Source organism: Callithrix jacchus, chromosome 10 (assembly GCF_049354715.1).
Source record: "Callithrix jacchus isolate 240 chromosome 10, calJac240_pri, whole genome shotgun sequence".
NCBI classification, from domain to species: Eukaryota; Metazoa; Chordata; class Mammalia; order Primates; family Cebidae; genus Callithrix; species Callithrix jacchus.
In genome coordinates this window covers 46,878,122-46,896,123 of record NC_133511.1, presented here as the reverse complement: position 1 = coordinate 46,896,123, position 18,002 = coordinate 46,878,122, and the positions used below count along the sequence as shown (strand labels likewise).

Below are 18,002 nucleotides of genomic sequence, written 5' to 3'. Positions count from 1 at the left end.
CCTAGTTCTCAAAAAACACAAATTATTACAACTCACTCAATTTGAAACTAGTAAATTTAAATAGCCCTAAACTACTAAGGAAGTTGAATTCATAATTTTAAATTACCAAAAAAGAAATATCCATGCCCAAATAGTGTCATCAGAAAATTCTAGAAAAAGTTAAAAATAAGAACACAAATTTCACAAATCTGTTCTAGAAAATAGGAAAGAAAACATTTCCCAATTCATATGTGAGTAATATTCCCATAATAGCAAAATGAGACAAGGACAGTGCAAAAACAGAGCAAACTGCAAACAAAAATTTCTCATGAATAGACATGCAAAAATCCTTAACAAAATATATATTCCATGAATAAGCAAGATTTATTCCAGAGATACAAGGCTGGTTCAAAAATCAAACAATGTAGTCCACCTAAAGTCATGAGAAGACTAAAAAAGAAAATTCACATGATCATATGAATTAATGCAGAAAAAAACATTTGACAAAATTAAACTCTTTGATGATTAAAAAAACTTTCAGAAAAATAGGAACAAAAGGTAACTTGATAAAGAATATTTACAAAAATCTATAGATAATATTTCACTTAATGGTAAAATAATGCTTTCCCCTTAAGATCAGGAACAAGGCAAAGATGTCCATTCTCACCCTTTTTATTTAACAAAGTGCTGGAAGTTCTAGCTAATGTGATAAGTGGCAAAAAATAAAAGGTACATAGATCAGAAAGGAAGACATAAAACTTTCCTATTTTTTAGTAAAATGATTATCTAGTAGTAGGTCCTGAGGAATCCATAAAAAAAAACTCCTAAAACTAATAAGTGAGCCCAGCAAGCTCACAGGACTCAAGATAAACACACAAAAATCATGTATACATACCAGCAATGAGCACATGGACACTGAAATTTAAAATCTGGTAACATTTACAATCACTAAATAAAAACATAGGTGTAAATCTAATAAAACACATGCAGAATTTGTATGCTGAAAACTGCTAAATGCTGATGGAAGAAATCAAAGACAAATGAAAGACATACATCAATTAGAAGACTCAACATAGTAAAGGTCTCAGATATACGGGTTCAGAAAATGATATACAGATTTAATGCAATGCCTATTAAATCCCAAGACTTTTTGTTAGACACAGACAAGATTGTTCTAAATTTTATATGGTAAACAAACTAGAATAGCTACAACAATTTTGAAAAAGAATAAAGAGGATTCAGTCTACTCAATTTTGAGACAATATAAAGGGAAAGTAATGAAGACTCTGTGGTATCAATGAAGAACTCAGAAGTAGACCCACACAACTATGCCTGATTTTCGACAAAAGTACAAAAAGAATTCAATGGAGGAATGATAGCCATTCAATAAACCATGCTGAAGCAATTGGACATCCAAAAGCAAAAATATGAAACTTACATCTCACACTTTCCATCAAGATTATCATTTTTGGTAATTGACAAATTATAAAATTAATTATACAAAAATGGATCATGAACTTAAATGTGAAACTATGAAATTTTTAGGGCAAAAAGATAGGATAAAAGCTGTGGGACCTAGAGCTAGGCAAAGAGTTCTTAGATGTGACAGGAAAAGCACAACTCATGAAAGGAAAAATTATTGAAAGTCATAAATACCAAACACTTTCGCTCTAATAAGCCAGTTAAGTCTGGGCGCCACTGCTCATGCCTATAATCTCAGCACTTTGGGAGTTCAAGGAGGGTGGATCACGAGGTTAGGAGTTCGAGACCAGTCTGGCCAACACAGTAAAACCCCGTCTCTACTAAAAATGCAAAAAGTTAGCCAGGTGTGGTGGTGTCCCAGCGACTCGGGAGGCTGAGGCAGGAGAATCACATTAACCCAGGAGGCAGAGGTTGCAGTGAGCCAAGATCCATGCCAGTGCACTCCAGCCTGGGCGACAGTGCAAGACTCCATCTCAAAAAAAAAAAATGACTGTTAAGAGAATGAAAAGAAAAGCTAATAGGAAAAAATATTTGCAAACCACATATCTAACAAAAGACTAATGTCTAGAATGTATAAAAATTTCTTAAAACTGAACATAAAAAAATGAAGCCTCCAATTAGAATATGGGTAAAAGACGTGAAGATGCGTTTTCCTGAATGGAATAGATAGGTGGCCAATAAGCTCATGGAACAGTGTGCAACAGTATTAGCCATTAGGGAAATGCAAATTAAGCCACAGTAAGGTATCACTATACACTTACCAGAGTAGCTAAAAATACAAAATAATGACAGCCCTAAATACTGACAAGAACACAGAGAAACTGATCACATTGCTGGTAAAATGCAGTGGTACCACTCCTCTGAAAAATGGTGGGACAGTTTCTTTAAAAACTAAACATGCAACTACCATACAACCCAGCATCTGTACTCTTCAAAATTTACCCCAGAGAAGTAGAGACTTATGTTCACCAAAAAATATATATGTGAATGTTCAGAGCAGCTTTATTCGTAATAGCCAAAAACTGGAAACAGCATAGATATCCTTCAACTGGTGAATGATTTTTTAAAAAGTGATACCTCCATCCCAAGGAATACTACTCAGCAATAGAGAAAAACAAAGACCGATTGCTTCATGCAAAACCTAGAGGACTCTGCAGAGCATTAGGCTGAGCAAAAAGAGGTCAATCCCAAAAGGTTCCATTCTGTACTCTACCATTTATATGACATTCTTGAAATGACAAAATTATGGAAACAGAGACCAGATTAGTGGTTACCAGGGGCTACAGAGCGGGTGGGAGCATGAGGGCAGGGGATGTGCTATAAAAAGAGAAGCTAAGAGGTCCCTGCGACAATCTGTTCTGTATCTTGACTGCATCAGCGTCAATGTGCTGATCGTACTAAGATACTGTACTATATAGGTTTGAAGAAGTTAATGCTGAGGGGGACTAGGTAAAGGGTATACAGGATCTATCTGTATTATTTCCTACAACTGCATGTGAATCTACAGTTATTTCAAAAAGTTTAATTTAAAATAACTATTCTTAGTTTTCCATCTGTTCTAAAGCAGGTGGCAGGCTGGATTTGGCCCACAGGCTGTAGTAGTTTATAGAGTTTAATGCAAACACCAAGAAACACTGTATGTTCATTCAATGGTATTTTAAATGCTAACACTATAGAGATCCAAACGGAGAGGTCCTAAAATGTGTTTTCAGTCGTTTGGTTCTTATAATTGCTATAGTGGTTTTGCTGCAGGGACAATGTCCATCCCAATCCTAATTGGAAAGGGACAGGAACAGTGAGTATGTAACCTCTAGATCTGGAACCTTCAAAATCCTCTTCGTCTTAATATCACCACCATGAGTTCATCTTCTCTGGTTATATTCTTCCATATACTACACATCCTGGATTCTCACTATATCATGGAAGCTGGTGTGTGTTTTATTCAAATGTGTTGCAGGCCAGGTAAATACAATTGTTCTTTGAACAGGATATCTGTTTAAGTTGTATATATTGGTTTTAACTTTCTCAGCCCTTCCATTCACAATCTGTTTTGGCCAGTGTGCAGAAGAAAAACAAATTTTAAACCATATTAAAACATCTATATTCACACTCACATTAGGAAATTTATTTTGATCCAAACAGCAATCATTATTCAGTCATTCAGTATGGCCTCTGTTTCCTTTGCATCACTATTTAATGTTCCCTTATGTTGTTGGCTTCTGTCTTTTTAAAAATGTATCATGATCCTTAGCCATCTGCTTGCATTTAAGGGGGGACACTAAAAAGCTCTGTGCCCATAGGTGGGCTCAGTGGAATTTACTAACCCAGAACTTTACTGCAGGAGAACCCAAATAGATTTCTTTGAGTAGCCCTCAATGTTAGTGTCCTTAGGTCTTTTCTCTTGGATCTGTTACGTTTCTGAGAGGCTGCCTCTACTTTTCCGTCTGAAGGGTATACTCTTCCTTGCCACATTCTGGGGTGGCCAGGTGGAAAAAAAAGTTGAGGACTTTAGCATTCCATATGTATATTACTTGAGCCCATATTTGTAGTACAAGACCTCTTCCTTCAACTGTACCTGGTGCCTTTTGTTCTGTGTTCTACTCTCTCTTGAGAATGAATCACGTGCCTTCTGCCACAGCTGGGGAAAGAATCTGGTAGTTTAATGAGTTCTTAGACTGGCTTTCTACCAATCTTTTTTCTAGCTTTACCTTCGCACTCACTTCCCTAAGAACCTGGTTATATCCATTCCTGAGCTTTAAGAGGATATGCAGTGACAGTTGAGCTGATTTTGAGATGCTCTCACTGCCAACTATAACTCATTGTTCTCAGGTCTACAAAGGCAGTTCCCATTCATCCATTTGTTTTTCATCTTTCAAAATGGAGCTGTTCTTACCTCTGCCCCCTTTCTCTTCATGCTAGTGATAGAGACAGGAAGCAGATAAATTCTAGGCAAGAAAGGGTGGGTCCCGGGCAAAAACCTCACCCGCAAGCTAAAACCCTGAAACTGTGGCCCAAAGTGAGAACTTCTATCCCTGCTCTCCCGCTCAAATGTTGCCTTTTCCTAAACTACCCATGGCCCCGCCCCTCCCCATTCTGTGCCTATAAAGACCCCAGACTCAGCCAACAGAAAGGAGAAGCAGCTGGATGTCAGGACTACAGCTGGATGTCAGAGAGAAGCAGATTGACTTTAGACTGACAGCATAATGGCACAACTTCAGAGAAAAATCCAGCTGGAGATGGCCAGACTTTCTCCAGAGGAAGAAATCTTTCAGAGGAAGATTACCTTCCCAACCCATTTCGGCTTCCCTTCCCACTGAGAGCCACTTTCATCAGCAATAAAATTCCCCGCATTTACCATCCTTCAATTCGCTCATGCAACCTCATTTTTCCTGGACACCACACAAGAGCTCAGGAGCCACAAGTACAGATACAAAAGGCTGTTACACTGGCCCTTTGCCCTTGCTGCCTCATGTGATGAGGCAAAGGGCCCACTGAGCTGTTAACACTTAAACCATCTGCAGATGGCAGAGCTAAAAGAACACTGTAACATTCCCTGTGGGGCTCTGGGGGTCACAGGCACCCCAACCTGGACACTGCCACAGGGCCTGCATGGAATTTGCTCCTGCCAGCACCGAAGCAGCCAACCACTTCCTGCACTCACACACTCCAGTTCCCACCTCATTTACTCACGTACTCCCTCCTGCAAGGAGTTGACAGTGGCAGGCTAAGTAAACGAGGTACCCCCATCACAAGTCTTGCAAAGGGGTCAGGGAAATATCCTGCTTCACTAGGAATATATGTCTCTTTTCCTTTTACTTTACTATAGTTTTACCTTTAGGAGGGAGCATGTATTCAACTCACCATCATTAACCAGAAGTCTTCATTCAGCCTTTATCTCAAATAATCACAGCCTGAGCCAACATATAGGAATTGTGGTTGTAAGGGTTTAACATGACATCTAAGTTTGTTAGCATTTTTTTTTTTTTTGAGATGGAGTCTCACCCTGTTGCCCAGGCTGGAGTACAGTGGTGCAATCTTGGCATACTGTAACCTCTACCTCCTGGGTTCAAGCAATCCTGCCTCAGCCTCCCTGGGTTTGTCATCATTCTTATCCAGTTAAGAGCTGGGACATAGGCTCCTCTCCCATGCCTACTTCATGCACATGGACTGGAGTTATTCTGATTGTAGCTAGGATTATTTCTTATCATTACTATAGGTAATGACTAAGGCAGGGGTCAAATTCCAAACCTAACATGAAGGAGAAAGTACAGTGATAAGACATCCTTAATTGGATATGAAATGTTCTTCAAAATTTTTTTCTCCTGTTATTCTGTTATTTTATTTTTTAACATCAGTATTTGGGGCCCATCTTCTCCAGTTCTAGGCTCCCCTAATGCTATATATTTAATCATAATCTATCAGGATGCTCCAGGAAGAGGTAGGAGATTGATCCAGTAAACCCTAAGGATCTTTTCATCTCTAATGTTCTAAAATTCAAATAACTTTCTTAAGGTAGTCTGAAAATTATGGCCGGGTGCAGTGGCTCACACCTATAATTCCAGCAGCACTTTGGGAGGCCAAGACAGGTGGGTCACCTGAGGTTGGGAGTTTGACACCAACCTGACCAAAGTGGGGAAATCCCCATCTCTACTAAAAATACAAAATTAGCCAGGTGTGATGGCACATGCCTGTAATCCCAGTTACTCAGGAGGCTGAGGCAGGAGAATTGCTTGAATCCGAGAGGTGAAGGTTGCAGTGAGCCGAGATGGTGCCATTTCACTCCAGCCTGGGCAACTAGCATGAAATCATATATATATATATAAAGATAGTCTGAAAATCTAACCATGAAATATAGACCTTAATTGCTATGTAAATATGGTCTGGGCTCCATGCAGCAAATTTACATATCAGCAGTAGACTAAATACCAGCCTCAGGGAGATATTCCCTCAAGGTACAGCAGTGCAGTGGAGCCATGGACAGTGATGGGCAAGAGCAGCTAAGCAGAGCTCCTGGGACGCAGTTCAGCAGGGGTCGGCCCTTGTGGTGGGTCTATCTGGAGGACATGTCACCTTGCCTAGATACAGGCCACTCACAAATCCAGGAGAAATTAGGATGGGACATAACACAACGTAATACATTTCCTCACAGACCATGGCCTACTTGGAAGTTTGCAAGAGGGTAATGGGAATTGGGAAGAACTCTTCATATTTATTTAGTTCAACATTTTGAAAGTTGACAAATTATCTACGTATGCATTTATGTATAAAGCAAAGGATTTAGATCGTGCTGCTTTTTAAAAGCTTTGCCAATTTGATACTTAAAATGATATTCTATTGTTACTTGAACAAAAATTTTTGTTTACAAAGTTGTGCTTTTTTTTTTTTTTTCCATGAGCTTGCTGGTCATTTGCATTTTTCTTTTGTGAATTATCTGCTCTTTCACTTTTTCAAAAATATTTATTGATAGTCTCTTTTAGCTCCTAGGAAAATGGGGTTAACAAGACAGACAAGTTCTTTTTGTATCTCAAGGAGCTCAGGATTTAGAGGAAGTAAACACACATTAAGTAAATAATTTTTGTAAATGTTTCTGAGACTTAGAAAAAAAATACATAGCCTCTGTTTTGAGGAACAGAGTTTAATATGTATGAGTCAGATATATTTTTTTGCCTTCTAAATCCTTCTTTTATTTACTTGCTCCGATAGCAAGCTCTTTTTAATGCTTTTTGTTCCCATTCAACTCTATCTAATAGTAAGGTTGTAACCACTGCTTCCTCTTTGTTTCCCTGACAATTTACTGTTTGTAGATACATGTTTAAAGCTATGAATTTTCCTTTGAGCTCTCCTCTAATGGTATTGCTTTTTTCTAGCTGCATCACTGATATACTTTTGTCCATCTTTTTACTTTCAACTGCTTTGAATCACTTTAAGGTATATCTTTTTTATAAGATGTACATTGGGTTTTCCTTTATATTCCAATTTAAGTCTTTTTTCTTGAAATAAGTATATTCAGGCCATTTTCACAGATAGCTAGCTATATTTGGTCTTGCTTCTGTCATCATATGTGACATGACACTATTTCCATCAATGGTCCAAAATAACTTCCAATGTATATATAACTTCCAATATTTATAACACCCAAAGTATACAGAAGCTGTACAGCTTGTGTTTCCTTCACTCGTGTGTGCTGTCATGATTTTATAAGTTTTTATTTTGTCTTAGTTGTTCCTAATGGCTACTTCATTATTTTTTTCTCTAGTCTTTTGTCAGGAAAGGTTTTTCATTTGTTTGCAAATGATTGTTATATATTTCATACAATTTCCTGATTTTTCTTTTTAATTTCAGCTTTTATTTTAGATACAGTGAGTACCTATGCAGATTTGTTACCTGGGGATATTGCACCCAGGTAGTGAGCAGAGTACCCAGTAAGTTTTTCAAACTACACTTCTCTCCCTCCTTCCCCTCTCTAGTAGCCCACGGTATCTGTTGTCCCCATGTATACATCCATGGATGTTCAATGTTTAGCTCTCACTTCTAAGTGACAACATGCAGTATTTGGTTTTCTGTTCCTGCATCAGTTAGGATTATGGCCTCCAACTCCATCAATGCTGCTGCAAAAGACATTATTTCATTCTTTAGGCTGCACAGTATTTCATCTATCACATCTTCTTTATCCAGTTCACACTGATGGACATATAAGTTGATTTCCCATCTTTGCTATTGTGAATGGCACGGCAATGAACATGTGTGCATGTGTCTTTTTGGTATAATGGTCTATTTTCCTTTGGGTATATACCCAGTAATAGAATCCTGGGTCAAATGCTAACTCTGTTTTAAATTCTTTGAGAAATCTCCTAACTGCTTTCCACGGTGGCTAAACTAATTTACATTCCCACCAATAATGTAAAGCGTTCCCATTTCTCCATGGCCTCTCCAGAATCTGTTGGTTTTTTATTTAATTGATAAAAATTATATATTATCATGTATATGTTGTTTTGAAATATGTATACATTGTGGAATGGCTAAATGGAGCTAATTAACATAAGGATTACCTCACACAGTTGTCATTTTGTGATGAGAATACTTAAAATCCTAGTAATTTTCCAGAATACATTAACTGTAGTCATCATGCTGTATTACATGATGATCTCTTGAACTTAATCCTAACTGAAATTCTGTATTGTTGACCAATACCTCTCAAACTCCTTTCCGTCCAGCCCCTGTAACTCTTGAGTTCAACCTTTTCAGATTACACATGTGAGATCATGCAGTATTTATCTTTCTGTGCCTGGCTTATTTCACTTAACATAAAGCCTTCCAGGTTGATTCATATTGTCACAGGTAACAGAACTTCATCTTTTTAAAGGCTGAACTGTATTCCATTGCGTATATACCTTTTTCTTTATCCATTTGTCCACTGATGGTCACTTAGGTTGGTTCCATATCTTGGCTATCATGAATAGTGCTGGTATGTCTTTGATATGCTGATTTCATCTGACTAGGTACCCAGCAGTGAGATTGGTAGGTCACATGGTAGTTCCACTTTTAACATCTTGGGGAACCTCCATGTTTTCCATAATGACTGTACTAATTTACATTCCCACAAGCAGTATGCAAGGGTTCCCTTCTTCACATCCTCTCCAACACATTTTTGCCATTTTAATAATAGCCATTCTAACAGGTACAAGGTGATATTGTGGTTTTAATTTGCATTTCCCTGATTAGTGAGGTTGAACATTTTTTCATATACCTGTTGCTCATTTGTATGTCTTTTGAGAATTGTCTATTAAGGTCTTTTGCCCATTTTCTAATTTCAGTTGTTTTATTACTATTGAGTTCCATATATATTTATATATATTTGGGATCTGGGGTTTAAAATTATTTGAAAATTTATGTAAGTATATAGTATGTGTATATATTTATGGGGTACATGAGATGTTTTGATAAAGGCATGCAATGTGAAATAAGAACATCATGCAGAATGGGGTATCCATTCCCCCTCAAGCATTTAGCCTTTGAATTACAAACAATCCAACTACATTCATTATTTTAATATACATTCTTGACTATAATCACCCTATTGTGCTATCAAATAGCAGATCTTATTCATTCTATGTATTTTTGGTATCCATTAACCATCCCCCATATATATTTGGATATTAACTCCTTATCAAGTTGAAAATTAAGACAATTGTTTTTCATGTGCACTTTTAAAAAATGTATATTCTTGGCTGGGTGCGGTGGCTCATGCCTGTAATCCCAAAACTTTGGGAGGCTGCAGCGGGCAAATCACAAGGTCAGGAATTCGAGACCAGGCTGGCCAACCTAGTGAAACCCCATCTCTACTAAAACTACAAAAAATTAGCTGGGCGTAGTGGCGGGCATCTGTGATCCCAGCTACTCAGAAGGCTGAGGCAGGAGAATCACTTGAACCCGGGAGGCAGTGGTTGCAGACAGCCAAGATCATGCCATTGCACTCCAGCCTGGGCAACATGTAAGACAAAAACAAAACATATATATACATACACACACATATTCTCCACTGAGTGAAAAGATCTATTTTTATGTATCATATCAAGCTTAATATTATTCAAATTTTCTACATCTTTGCTCCTTTCAGCTGTACTCTTATTTTAACCATTCTGTAGGATGTCTCTTCACTCTGTTGATTGTTTCCTTGAGTCAGAAGCTTTTTCATTTGATGTAATCCCATTTATCTATTTTGGCCTTTGTTGTCTGTGCTTTTGGGTTCATATCCAAAAAATCACTCCCAGACCAGTAATACAGAGTTCTCCCCCATGTTTTCTTCTAGCACCTTTATTCATTAAGACTCTATTTCCTTAACTTCTATGTACTGACACCATACATAAGCAACAATAAAATAGTGTGCTTCACTTCAAACTGCTCTTACACCAAATCAGCTGGTTATATTATTTCTATTTATTCTTTCAGTACTTACCCTTACACCACAAAGTATATTATCATTTTAAATAAAGTCCTAACATTAAAAGAGCAAGAAAATACATGTGCCACCTTGTATCTTCTCACTTCCAACTTGTTATAACATTTCTGAAACCATGGTTTGCACAGCTGATTATATCTTAATCCTATAGCAAATTATTTTGCTGTAGCTTCTCCGTTTCTCTTGTTTGGACATTATCCTCTATGTTTCTTCATAAAATATTCATGAGAAATAGTTCCTAATTTTTCAATGTTTAGAAATGCTTATGTATTGCAGTTATATGTTAGTTTGATGTGTTCCCTTGATAGAATGTACTCTATTTAATAAAGAGAGGAATATTTTGTATTTTGCTCAAATGATGTATCTCCCAGTACCAAGAACAGTACCTGGTCCATAGTTGTTACACTGTAAATAGTTGTTAAATGAGCAATATGTTATACGAAGGAAAAATACAAAAGAGCTCTTGGGTTGGTCTTTTTCCCCCTGAGAACTTTGTAGGCATTGCTCTTCAAGTGCTAAATGGTAGAGAAGTTTTAGGCTAGATTTCCATGCACACCACAATTTATTTTTGGTTTTTAGCAATTTCACTCTGACATGCCTATGTGGGGTTCTCCTTGCTTATCCTACACAGAGCTTATTGAATTTCTTGAATCTGGGGGTTATTTTCCATCAAAGTTGAAAATTATGCCAACTTTTATTAACGTTTTTCATGTGCACTCTTTAAAAAATCTATATTCTCCACTGAGTGAAAGGATCTATTTTTATATATCAAGCTTATTATTCATATCTTCTACATTTTTGCTCCTTTCAGCTGCTTGATCTATGAACTTCTAAAAGTGCTTCCTTAAAAACAACTAAAATTGTGATGTATTTCTCCTCGTGGTTTTGTCAAGTCACTTGCTTTATATATTTTGAAGCTATATTAACATACACATTCATGATCATAGTCTCTTTTGTATTAGAGTACTACTGCTGCTATGTGCCGTCCTTTGCCCCTTATGGCATGTCTACTTTATATTTCTTTTGCTGATGTGAAAACTATGGCCATAGCTTTTGTTCATATTTGTCTTCCTTATATTTTTTCCATGTTTTAGGCATTTTTGCTTTAAATATGTCTTTGTAGATATTGTTACAGCTTTTAAAATCCAATCTGGGAGGACTGTGTGAGACAAGGCAATTTCAGTATCTCTGGAGAAATGGGGTGGATGAAATAGATGGGCAGACCTTCGACGGAACCAGGTGGAGACAGAGGAATTTCAAGGTGGAGGAGTCTGCAAAAGGAGTTCATAATGGGCTTTAATTTATTCCAACCCAAACTTGTTGGTACCTTTGAAGTTAAGTCTGATCACAAATGGCTTAATATGCTTCCTGAAAAAGCTGGGGTGATCCGCGTGTGTCCAGCTGTGCCTGTTTCCATTGGAAAAGAAATATTCAAAGGTTGGATGAAAGTTTGCTCATGAGAAAGTTCAAAAGAGACAACCTTTATGAAACAATGGGGAAGCAAACAACAAGGGAAGGAAAGAGAGACCCTTACCCATGACATTACTGAACATCCAAATGCTCTCTTAGCTCTGCATTCCTTATGTTATTACTCAACAGTTGAAGGGACTAACAGCTTTTTGAAAAAACTGGCTACTTTCCAAAGAACTGGCAGGCAGGTAAATAATACACATGACCTGACTGAAATACACTGAAGTCAGGGACATTTGCCTTGTAATGAGAAAATACTCAGAAGAGGACTGCCTGCTGAAGTACATTAAGATTCATAAGAAAAAATTAGGCCTGAAAGACTAAGAGGTTTGCCGGGTAGAGGCAAAGCATACATGCACAGTTGCCCTGCCTGATATTTGGAGCATGGAGAAAGGGCAACACGGGTCCAGAGGATGTACAATCCCTTCACAATTCTAGTACAGCTGCTCTCAAAAGATTTAGATGAAGCTATTAATATATTTTATTGATCCCAAAATTCTGGATCTCATTTCTAATATTTAAGCAAAAGTCTGTGGCAAATATGGTGCAGAACACAGAATTAGGCAGTTTCAAATACATTCAAAATAAAGCAGACATCTTCAAAAAACATCCTATATGGGATATTTTCAAGGCAGAGCTGTAGGGAATGTGATAGCAGACTTCCAGAAAAACCTAAGAGCCATCATTTCAAAAGATTTCCTGATTTTTCTACCTCTGACAAGTAAATAATGGTGTGAGACCCTTCTGGGGAAGAGGGAAGGACAATCATCTCTTGAATTTTCCTAGCAACCTATGGCAATGTCTTAACCATCTCCAGTTCACAGATAACCTGGCTGCAGGTTTCCCCATCTTAAGTCATGAAGGACACATGAAGGACAAAAGAGTGCATACTTGCTATGTCTTTGAACTGACCAGGAAAAATGAGAGCTGGCAGCCTCAGAACCAATCAAACTGAACTTAACCTTTACAGGTTTAGACTCATGACCAGTTGGTAGCAACCGCTGCATTTATAGAGCACTGGGAAGATCGCAAGGAGAGACACAGGCTCCCTTGTAGCTTCTATCCTCAGACCTCTAATACCAGGTGCTGCTGGTGCTCCAAGTAAATCTATTGTTTCAAAATACCTAAGAGAATGAATAGATTTACTTGTTCTCTGAGCTCCAAGTAAATCTATTCATTCACATAGGTATTTTGTTAACTCTACGTTCACAGAATCTCTGGGATACAAGAGCTCTCAGGAGATTCTGTGGTCCAACATACCTACATGAGGCGCCTGGCCAATGTCACACTCTTGAGTGGCAGACTGGGTCTGGATCCTTCTCTCAGTCTCATACCCTCCACAATGACAATGATCATCACCAAGATTTTCATTGGTCAGAAAATGAATACACAAACACATCTTGGTATCAGAACTCAAAAAAAAAAATACATCAAATGACACCTTTTAAACCAATGACAATGGTTTCTATTCTTGTTTCCAACTCAATTCCTCTTTCAGAATATGCTCTTCAAGAAACATTAGGCTTGGTAATGAGGACTCTGAAAGCCAAGAGTCCCAGATTCTACTGCAGAAACACCAGCATGACTTTCTGTGAAACTCCTAATAAATAATTCAGTATTGCCTTGAAGCCACTGAGTAACTGGAAATAATTTGGAAGCTGGTGTCTCAAATAATTACCAAGTATACCCACACGAGAGTACTATTTCCCACGAGAATTGTTAAAAGTTCCACCCAGCAAGTCCACAGTAAATTGGCATCTCGTCCCTACCAGGTAACTCACATCAAAATTGTTATCTTTTTAAAAGTCTGTTTTCAGCCTGCCTTCTCCAAGCCCGTCTAGTAGTTGCCTTCTGAAGGTCCAGTTCAAACCCAGTAGGCCCCCTGCTGGACAACAAAGAGGAAAACAGTGGTGAAAATAGTCACAAGCACCTAAAGGATCTTTTACAGGGTGTGGCGTGGCCATTTGGCCAGTAAAGCATTGGGGAACAGGCCTTCATTTACATTCTGAGTTTTTGAACACACTGACGAAAAGGGAATGGCCATTTATGGGGCCTCCATAACGTACTAGGCACAATGTATGCCGTTTTCATATTCAATATAGCCTCCCAACATCCCCTAGATAATAAACCTTACTTCACAGATATGAGGTAAGTGAGGCTCCGGTCATGGGGCCTGAATAAGGTCATTCAGCTAGAAAGCAGCTGAAGTAGAATTCAAATATATCAGTTTCCTAAAGATCAAATTCTTTTCACATCATACGCCAAATATCCCAAGCAAGAACACTGATATATTTTAAGTAAGGAGCCGATGGAAAAGATATTTCTCTTATGACTACTGGGTGAGGCTCCTCTTTAACTAAGCAACAGACCAGAGGCTGAGTGGAGTTAGTGCCCACAGGGCAGGCCAAACTCACAACCTATTTGTCTAAAGACGGCATCAAAGGCTGTTCACCATGACCAGGTGAGGACTGTTCAAATACCCTGGGCCGGCAAGGCTTCCTGAGACCAGGAGAGTGCAGAAAATTACTTACTGAAAGTCAACAAGATTTTAATGATAAAGAAGAGCATGGACTCTGGAGCCAGGCTGCCTGGGCTTAAAATCCCATCTCCTGTTTTGCTCCAAACAGTCCAAGGCATGTGTGCACATGAGGGTGTCTGGATGTGGGGGCAGTGCAGATGGATGGGCAGGAGCAGCCAGGTAGTGGGGTTTGCTGAGGCATGCTGCATCTATTTTTGTGTATGTTTAAAACATGCCATAATAAAAGCTTAAGAATAAACAAACCAGGGCTCCTCCACTCACTAGCTGGTAACATGGAAGATTTCCTAGTCTGCCTCAGCTTCCTCATTTGTAAGATTGAGTGCTAATCGTACATATCTCATGAGACTGTGTGAGACATAAATACATGTAAAATATCAAGCTACTATTGTTTATATAGTAACTATGAGTAACTCGATTTGGCTTTACAAATACACTATTTTAACTTAGCCCTCCCTACAATCCTATGAGGCAAGATAATCTCTAAGTAGAGTCAAAGGGGTTCCAGGAGCAAAATCTGCATCAAAACCTACGTTTGTTCTAAAAGCCTTATTTTCTACTAGAGGGCTCACCTTCCTAAAAGCGACTTTACCAGTTCTTTACAGACAGGGAAACAGATTCAGCGGGGTTAAGTAATCCACAATGCTGAGTGGTAGCCTGGGAACTAAATATAGATCGGCTAATTCCAAGACACACAGACTGGGCTCTTTCTGCTGGAGTGGACGGGCTTTCCTTGCTCCATTCTCACAGCATCTGCCGTGGGAAGGGGACTCACCAGCCGCACAGCGGCTGCTGCAAGGAGCAGGGATGGCTGCAGATGCCTTCCTCCTCCCTCCAGCTCCTGAATGAGCAAGTCCTTGGGGTAGTGGCCTGCAGTCTTTCTCAGACCAGCAAGCACTGAAGCTCATAACAGAACCAAATAAAAGGGAGGAAAACAGAAACCTTAGAGGAACTTGATGCTAGCAACGTCTGAATTTGGGAAGTATTTTAGCAAATATCTTTACAGGGCCACGGGCCCTTGAGCAAACATGAGGAGGTACCAGGTCTCTCTGAGACCAGCTCACGGAGCAGGCTGCAGAGCTCTGTCAACCTGCCGAGTCCAAGCTCTCCAGGCATCAGCCAGAGAAGTCCTTCCTTTCAATAGCTGCTTTGTCCTTTCTGAGAGACTCACTCCAAGAAGCCCCAAATCTCCACTAACAGCCTCTGCCATCAGTGAGCGAGTTGCACAGCCACCAGGATTAGAATAGCGCTTCTCTCCCCACAAATCTCCATAATCAGCAACGACAGGAGAACAGACATCCTCAGAACAGTAACCATGAATCTGACTTCCAAAAAGGGGCTGCTCCATCAGGAAGCAGGACCGCATGAGCAGTGCTTTTAGAATAAAATGAAGCAACCATTCCAGCCAATTTGCATTGAAAACTCACCTAGAATGCCAACAATTTGCATCCTTTCAGCTAAGAACAAAATCAAGCCTGACCTTTATTTCCAGGACCACTCTGTATTGCTGTTTGCACAAACATATGGAATTAAAGTAGGAAAAACTAACTAGGGTAAAAATCACCTGTGGTCATATTCCAATTAGAACTCTTACTTCATAAAGCAGGCCAATTAATCCATCCTTTCTGTCCCTCTCCATCTTAAAATTATCAGTCAAAAAGCATAATTTTACTCGAAAATGATGAGCAGAGGGAGTTCTGGGGAAGGTGGAGAGAGCCACAGAAGAAAAGGAAGGAGAGGGAAGAGGGGCAGACCCGGGGGCAAGGGGAGTCCCACAGACAGCACCTCCTGCAAAATATGATAAGCATCCAATTTAAGGCTATTATCTCCTTTATTCAAAAAATAAATATTTCACTGGGATTCAACATATTTCAAATCACATTAAGCACAGAGAAGAAATACAGTCCCTTTGGAGATTGTGAACACGTGCTGGAAAGAGGCATGATCCAAACAATGGGAATGAGGTGAGTGTGGATTCCAGCTGCTTCCTGACCCAGAGGTTCCTCCCCCTCTTCAGGTGGAGCTACTTAACTATTTTTAGGAGAGAAACACACACACACACACGCTTTGAAATCTGAAAGGCACATGAAGTGGACCATAAGGTGTATGGCACATTCACTGATAAAACATCCCCTATTCCCTCCCAAGAAAAGCAGAGATACTTTAATCAAGTCAAAGATCAGAGAAGACAGGGTGCTCCTGCTTATAGCTCAGCAGCATGAACATCTCTGAATATGAAAGCCATTTTTTGTTTGCTTCCCCCTCCGGCGCCTCCTCTCCCTGCCAATGGGGTCCGAGGGCCAGCTACAGGGCTCACTCAGTGATGGTGGGGCGTGTGGCCACGTACACAAACACCACGATCAAGAGCACAACCACAGCCAGCGTGGGCAGCACCACCGTGGTGATCTGCTGCCGGGCCTCCTGCATGGCTTGCTTCCGCTCTTTCTTGTCCTTGGAGGTCTCCTTCTTGGGCTTCCCTTTGAGCTGCCGCATCTTTCCTAGAGGATGCTAGGAAGGTGTGTCCAGAGGGATTCCAGGAAGGGCCACACTCCTTGTCAAGGCTGGAACCTCCTGTAGGGGGAACAACCATGACGGTCAAGAATAAACCAAGTGGAAGAAAAAAGAAATCATAAAGTTAAAGGCAAAAACTAGGAAAAATATCTGCAACTTACATGACAAGGGGCTAAGAACAGAGGCCACACCACGCTTTAAGTTCCCTTGGGATTAGCCCCCTAAGTAGTGGGCACTGGGTCGCCAGTATGCTGTGAGAGGGGCCTCTGCTCCAGGGGCAGCTGGACAAGGTCCTGGATACCAGACGAATAATACTGTATTCTGTGCATGCCACGAGGCAAAAGGATTGGGAAGCACCAATTACGCCCCATCTGCTCAGAGGAGTGGCTCTCCCTTTCATGGCTCAAGCCACTTGCTTTCCTGCTCTAAATTCCATGATCTCCCCAGCCGATCTCCAGCATGGAACTACAGGCAGCCTGCAGTCTCCAGGCACACAGCACCCCTCCTGCCCAAGCCAGGCCAGCCTCATTAAGGCTGCAGAGAGCCCAGGGCATCAACCTCTCTCATCTCTTTGTTGGTTCTCCTTGGCTCATTCATCCAAACCTTCCCAAGCACCCACCATGTGCCAGGCATTGCTCAAGGAGCTGAGGGATAGAGATGAAGGACTCAGTTGTATCCCCACAGAGGTCACAGTCTAGGGGGAATGATGGAGTCCTGAGTCACAATAACAATGAAGGGAGACAGCTGAGCCCACAGTCCTGTTACCTGCTCAACCTGGGATTCTCTTGTGAATTCTGTGGCTCACCGAGGTGCCTAAGAGGTGAATTAGAACTTTCAGGAGCCTGAGGAATGAATAAAAACCTTTGGAAAACTACAGAGAAACATCTCTATTAAAGTTGGCTTCTTAGCTTTAAGCAAATGAAACAGACTTCAGCTGATTTAACTTGAGTTTACTTAAAGGCCTTTGGCATCTCACTGATTCCCAGAAAAGCCAAAGAAGGAAGCTCAGAAAATGGGCAGGACGCTATGCTGTGCTGCCATAACTGGAGCCCAACTCTCACACTC

The 18,002-nt window shown here is 39.9% G+C and overlaps 2 protein-coding genes across 13 annotated transcripts in view; one reads left to right on the top strand and one right to left on the bottom strand.

The window, feature by feature from the left end:
* Positions 1-18,002, bottom strand: part of LOC103796120 (uncharacterized) — a 127,081-nt gene that overhangs the window by 44,635 nt on the left and 64,444 nt on the right. For 10 of the 11 annotated variants that reach the window (XR_008475100.2, XR_013523167.1, XR_013523170.1 and 7 more), the window contains one exon: positions 16,239-16,997. The exons of the other annotated variant lie outside the window; for it this stretch is intronic. Coding sequence is in view for 1 of the 10 variants with exons in the window: in XM_078339961.1 (XP_078196087.1) it covers positions 16,982-16,997 (16 nt within the window). In the remaining 9 variants the exon portion in view is untranslated. Of the gene's footprint in view, positions 1-16,238; positions 16,998-18,002 lie in introns of those variants that run through there. 11 annotated transcript variants of the gene reach the window in all.
* The window catches only part of DEUP1 (deuterosome assembly protein 1), a 134,713-nt gene that overhangs the window by 105,250 nt on the left and 11,461 nt on the right, over positions 1-18,002 (top strand). The window contains exon 15 of one of the 2 annotated variants that reach the window (XM_017977695.4): positions 13,389-13,534. The exons of the other annotated variant lie outside the window; for it this stretch is intronic. Coding sequence (XP_017833184.1) covers positions 13,389-13,412 — 24 coding nt within the window. The 3' untranslated portion in view covers positions 13,413-13,534. Of the gene's footprint in view, positions 1-13,388; positions 13,535-18,002 lie in introns of those variants that run through there. 2 annotated transcript variants of the gene reach the window in all.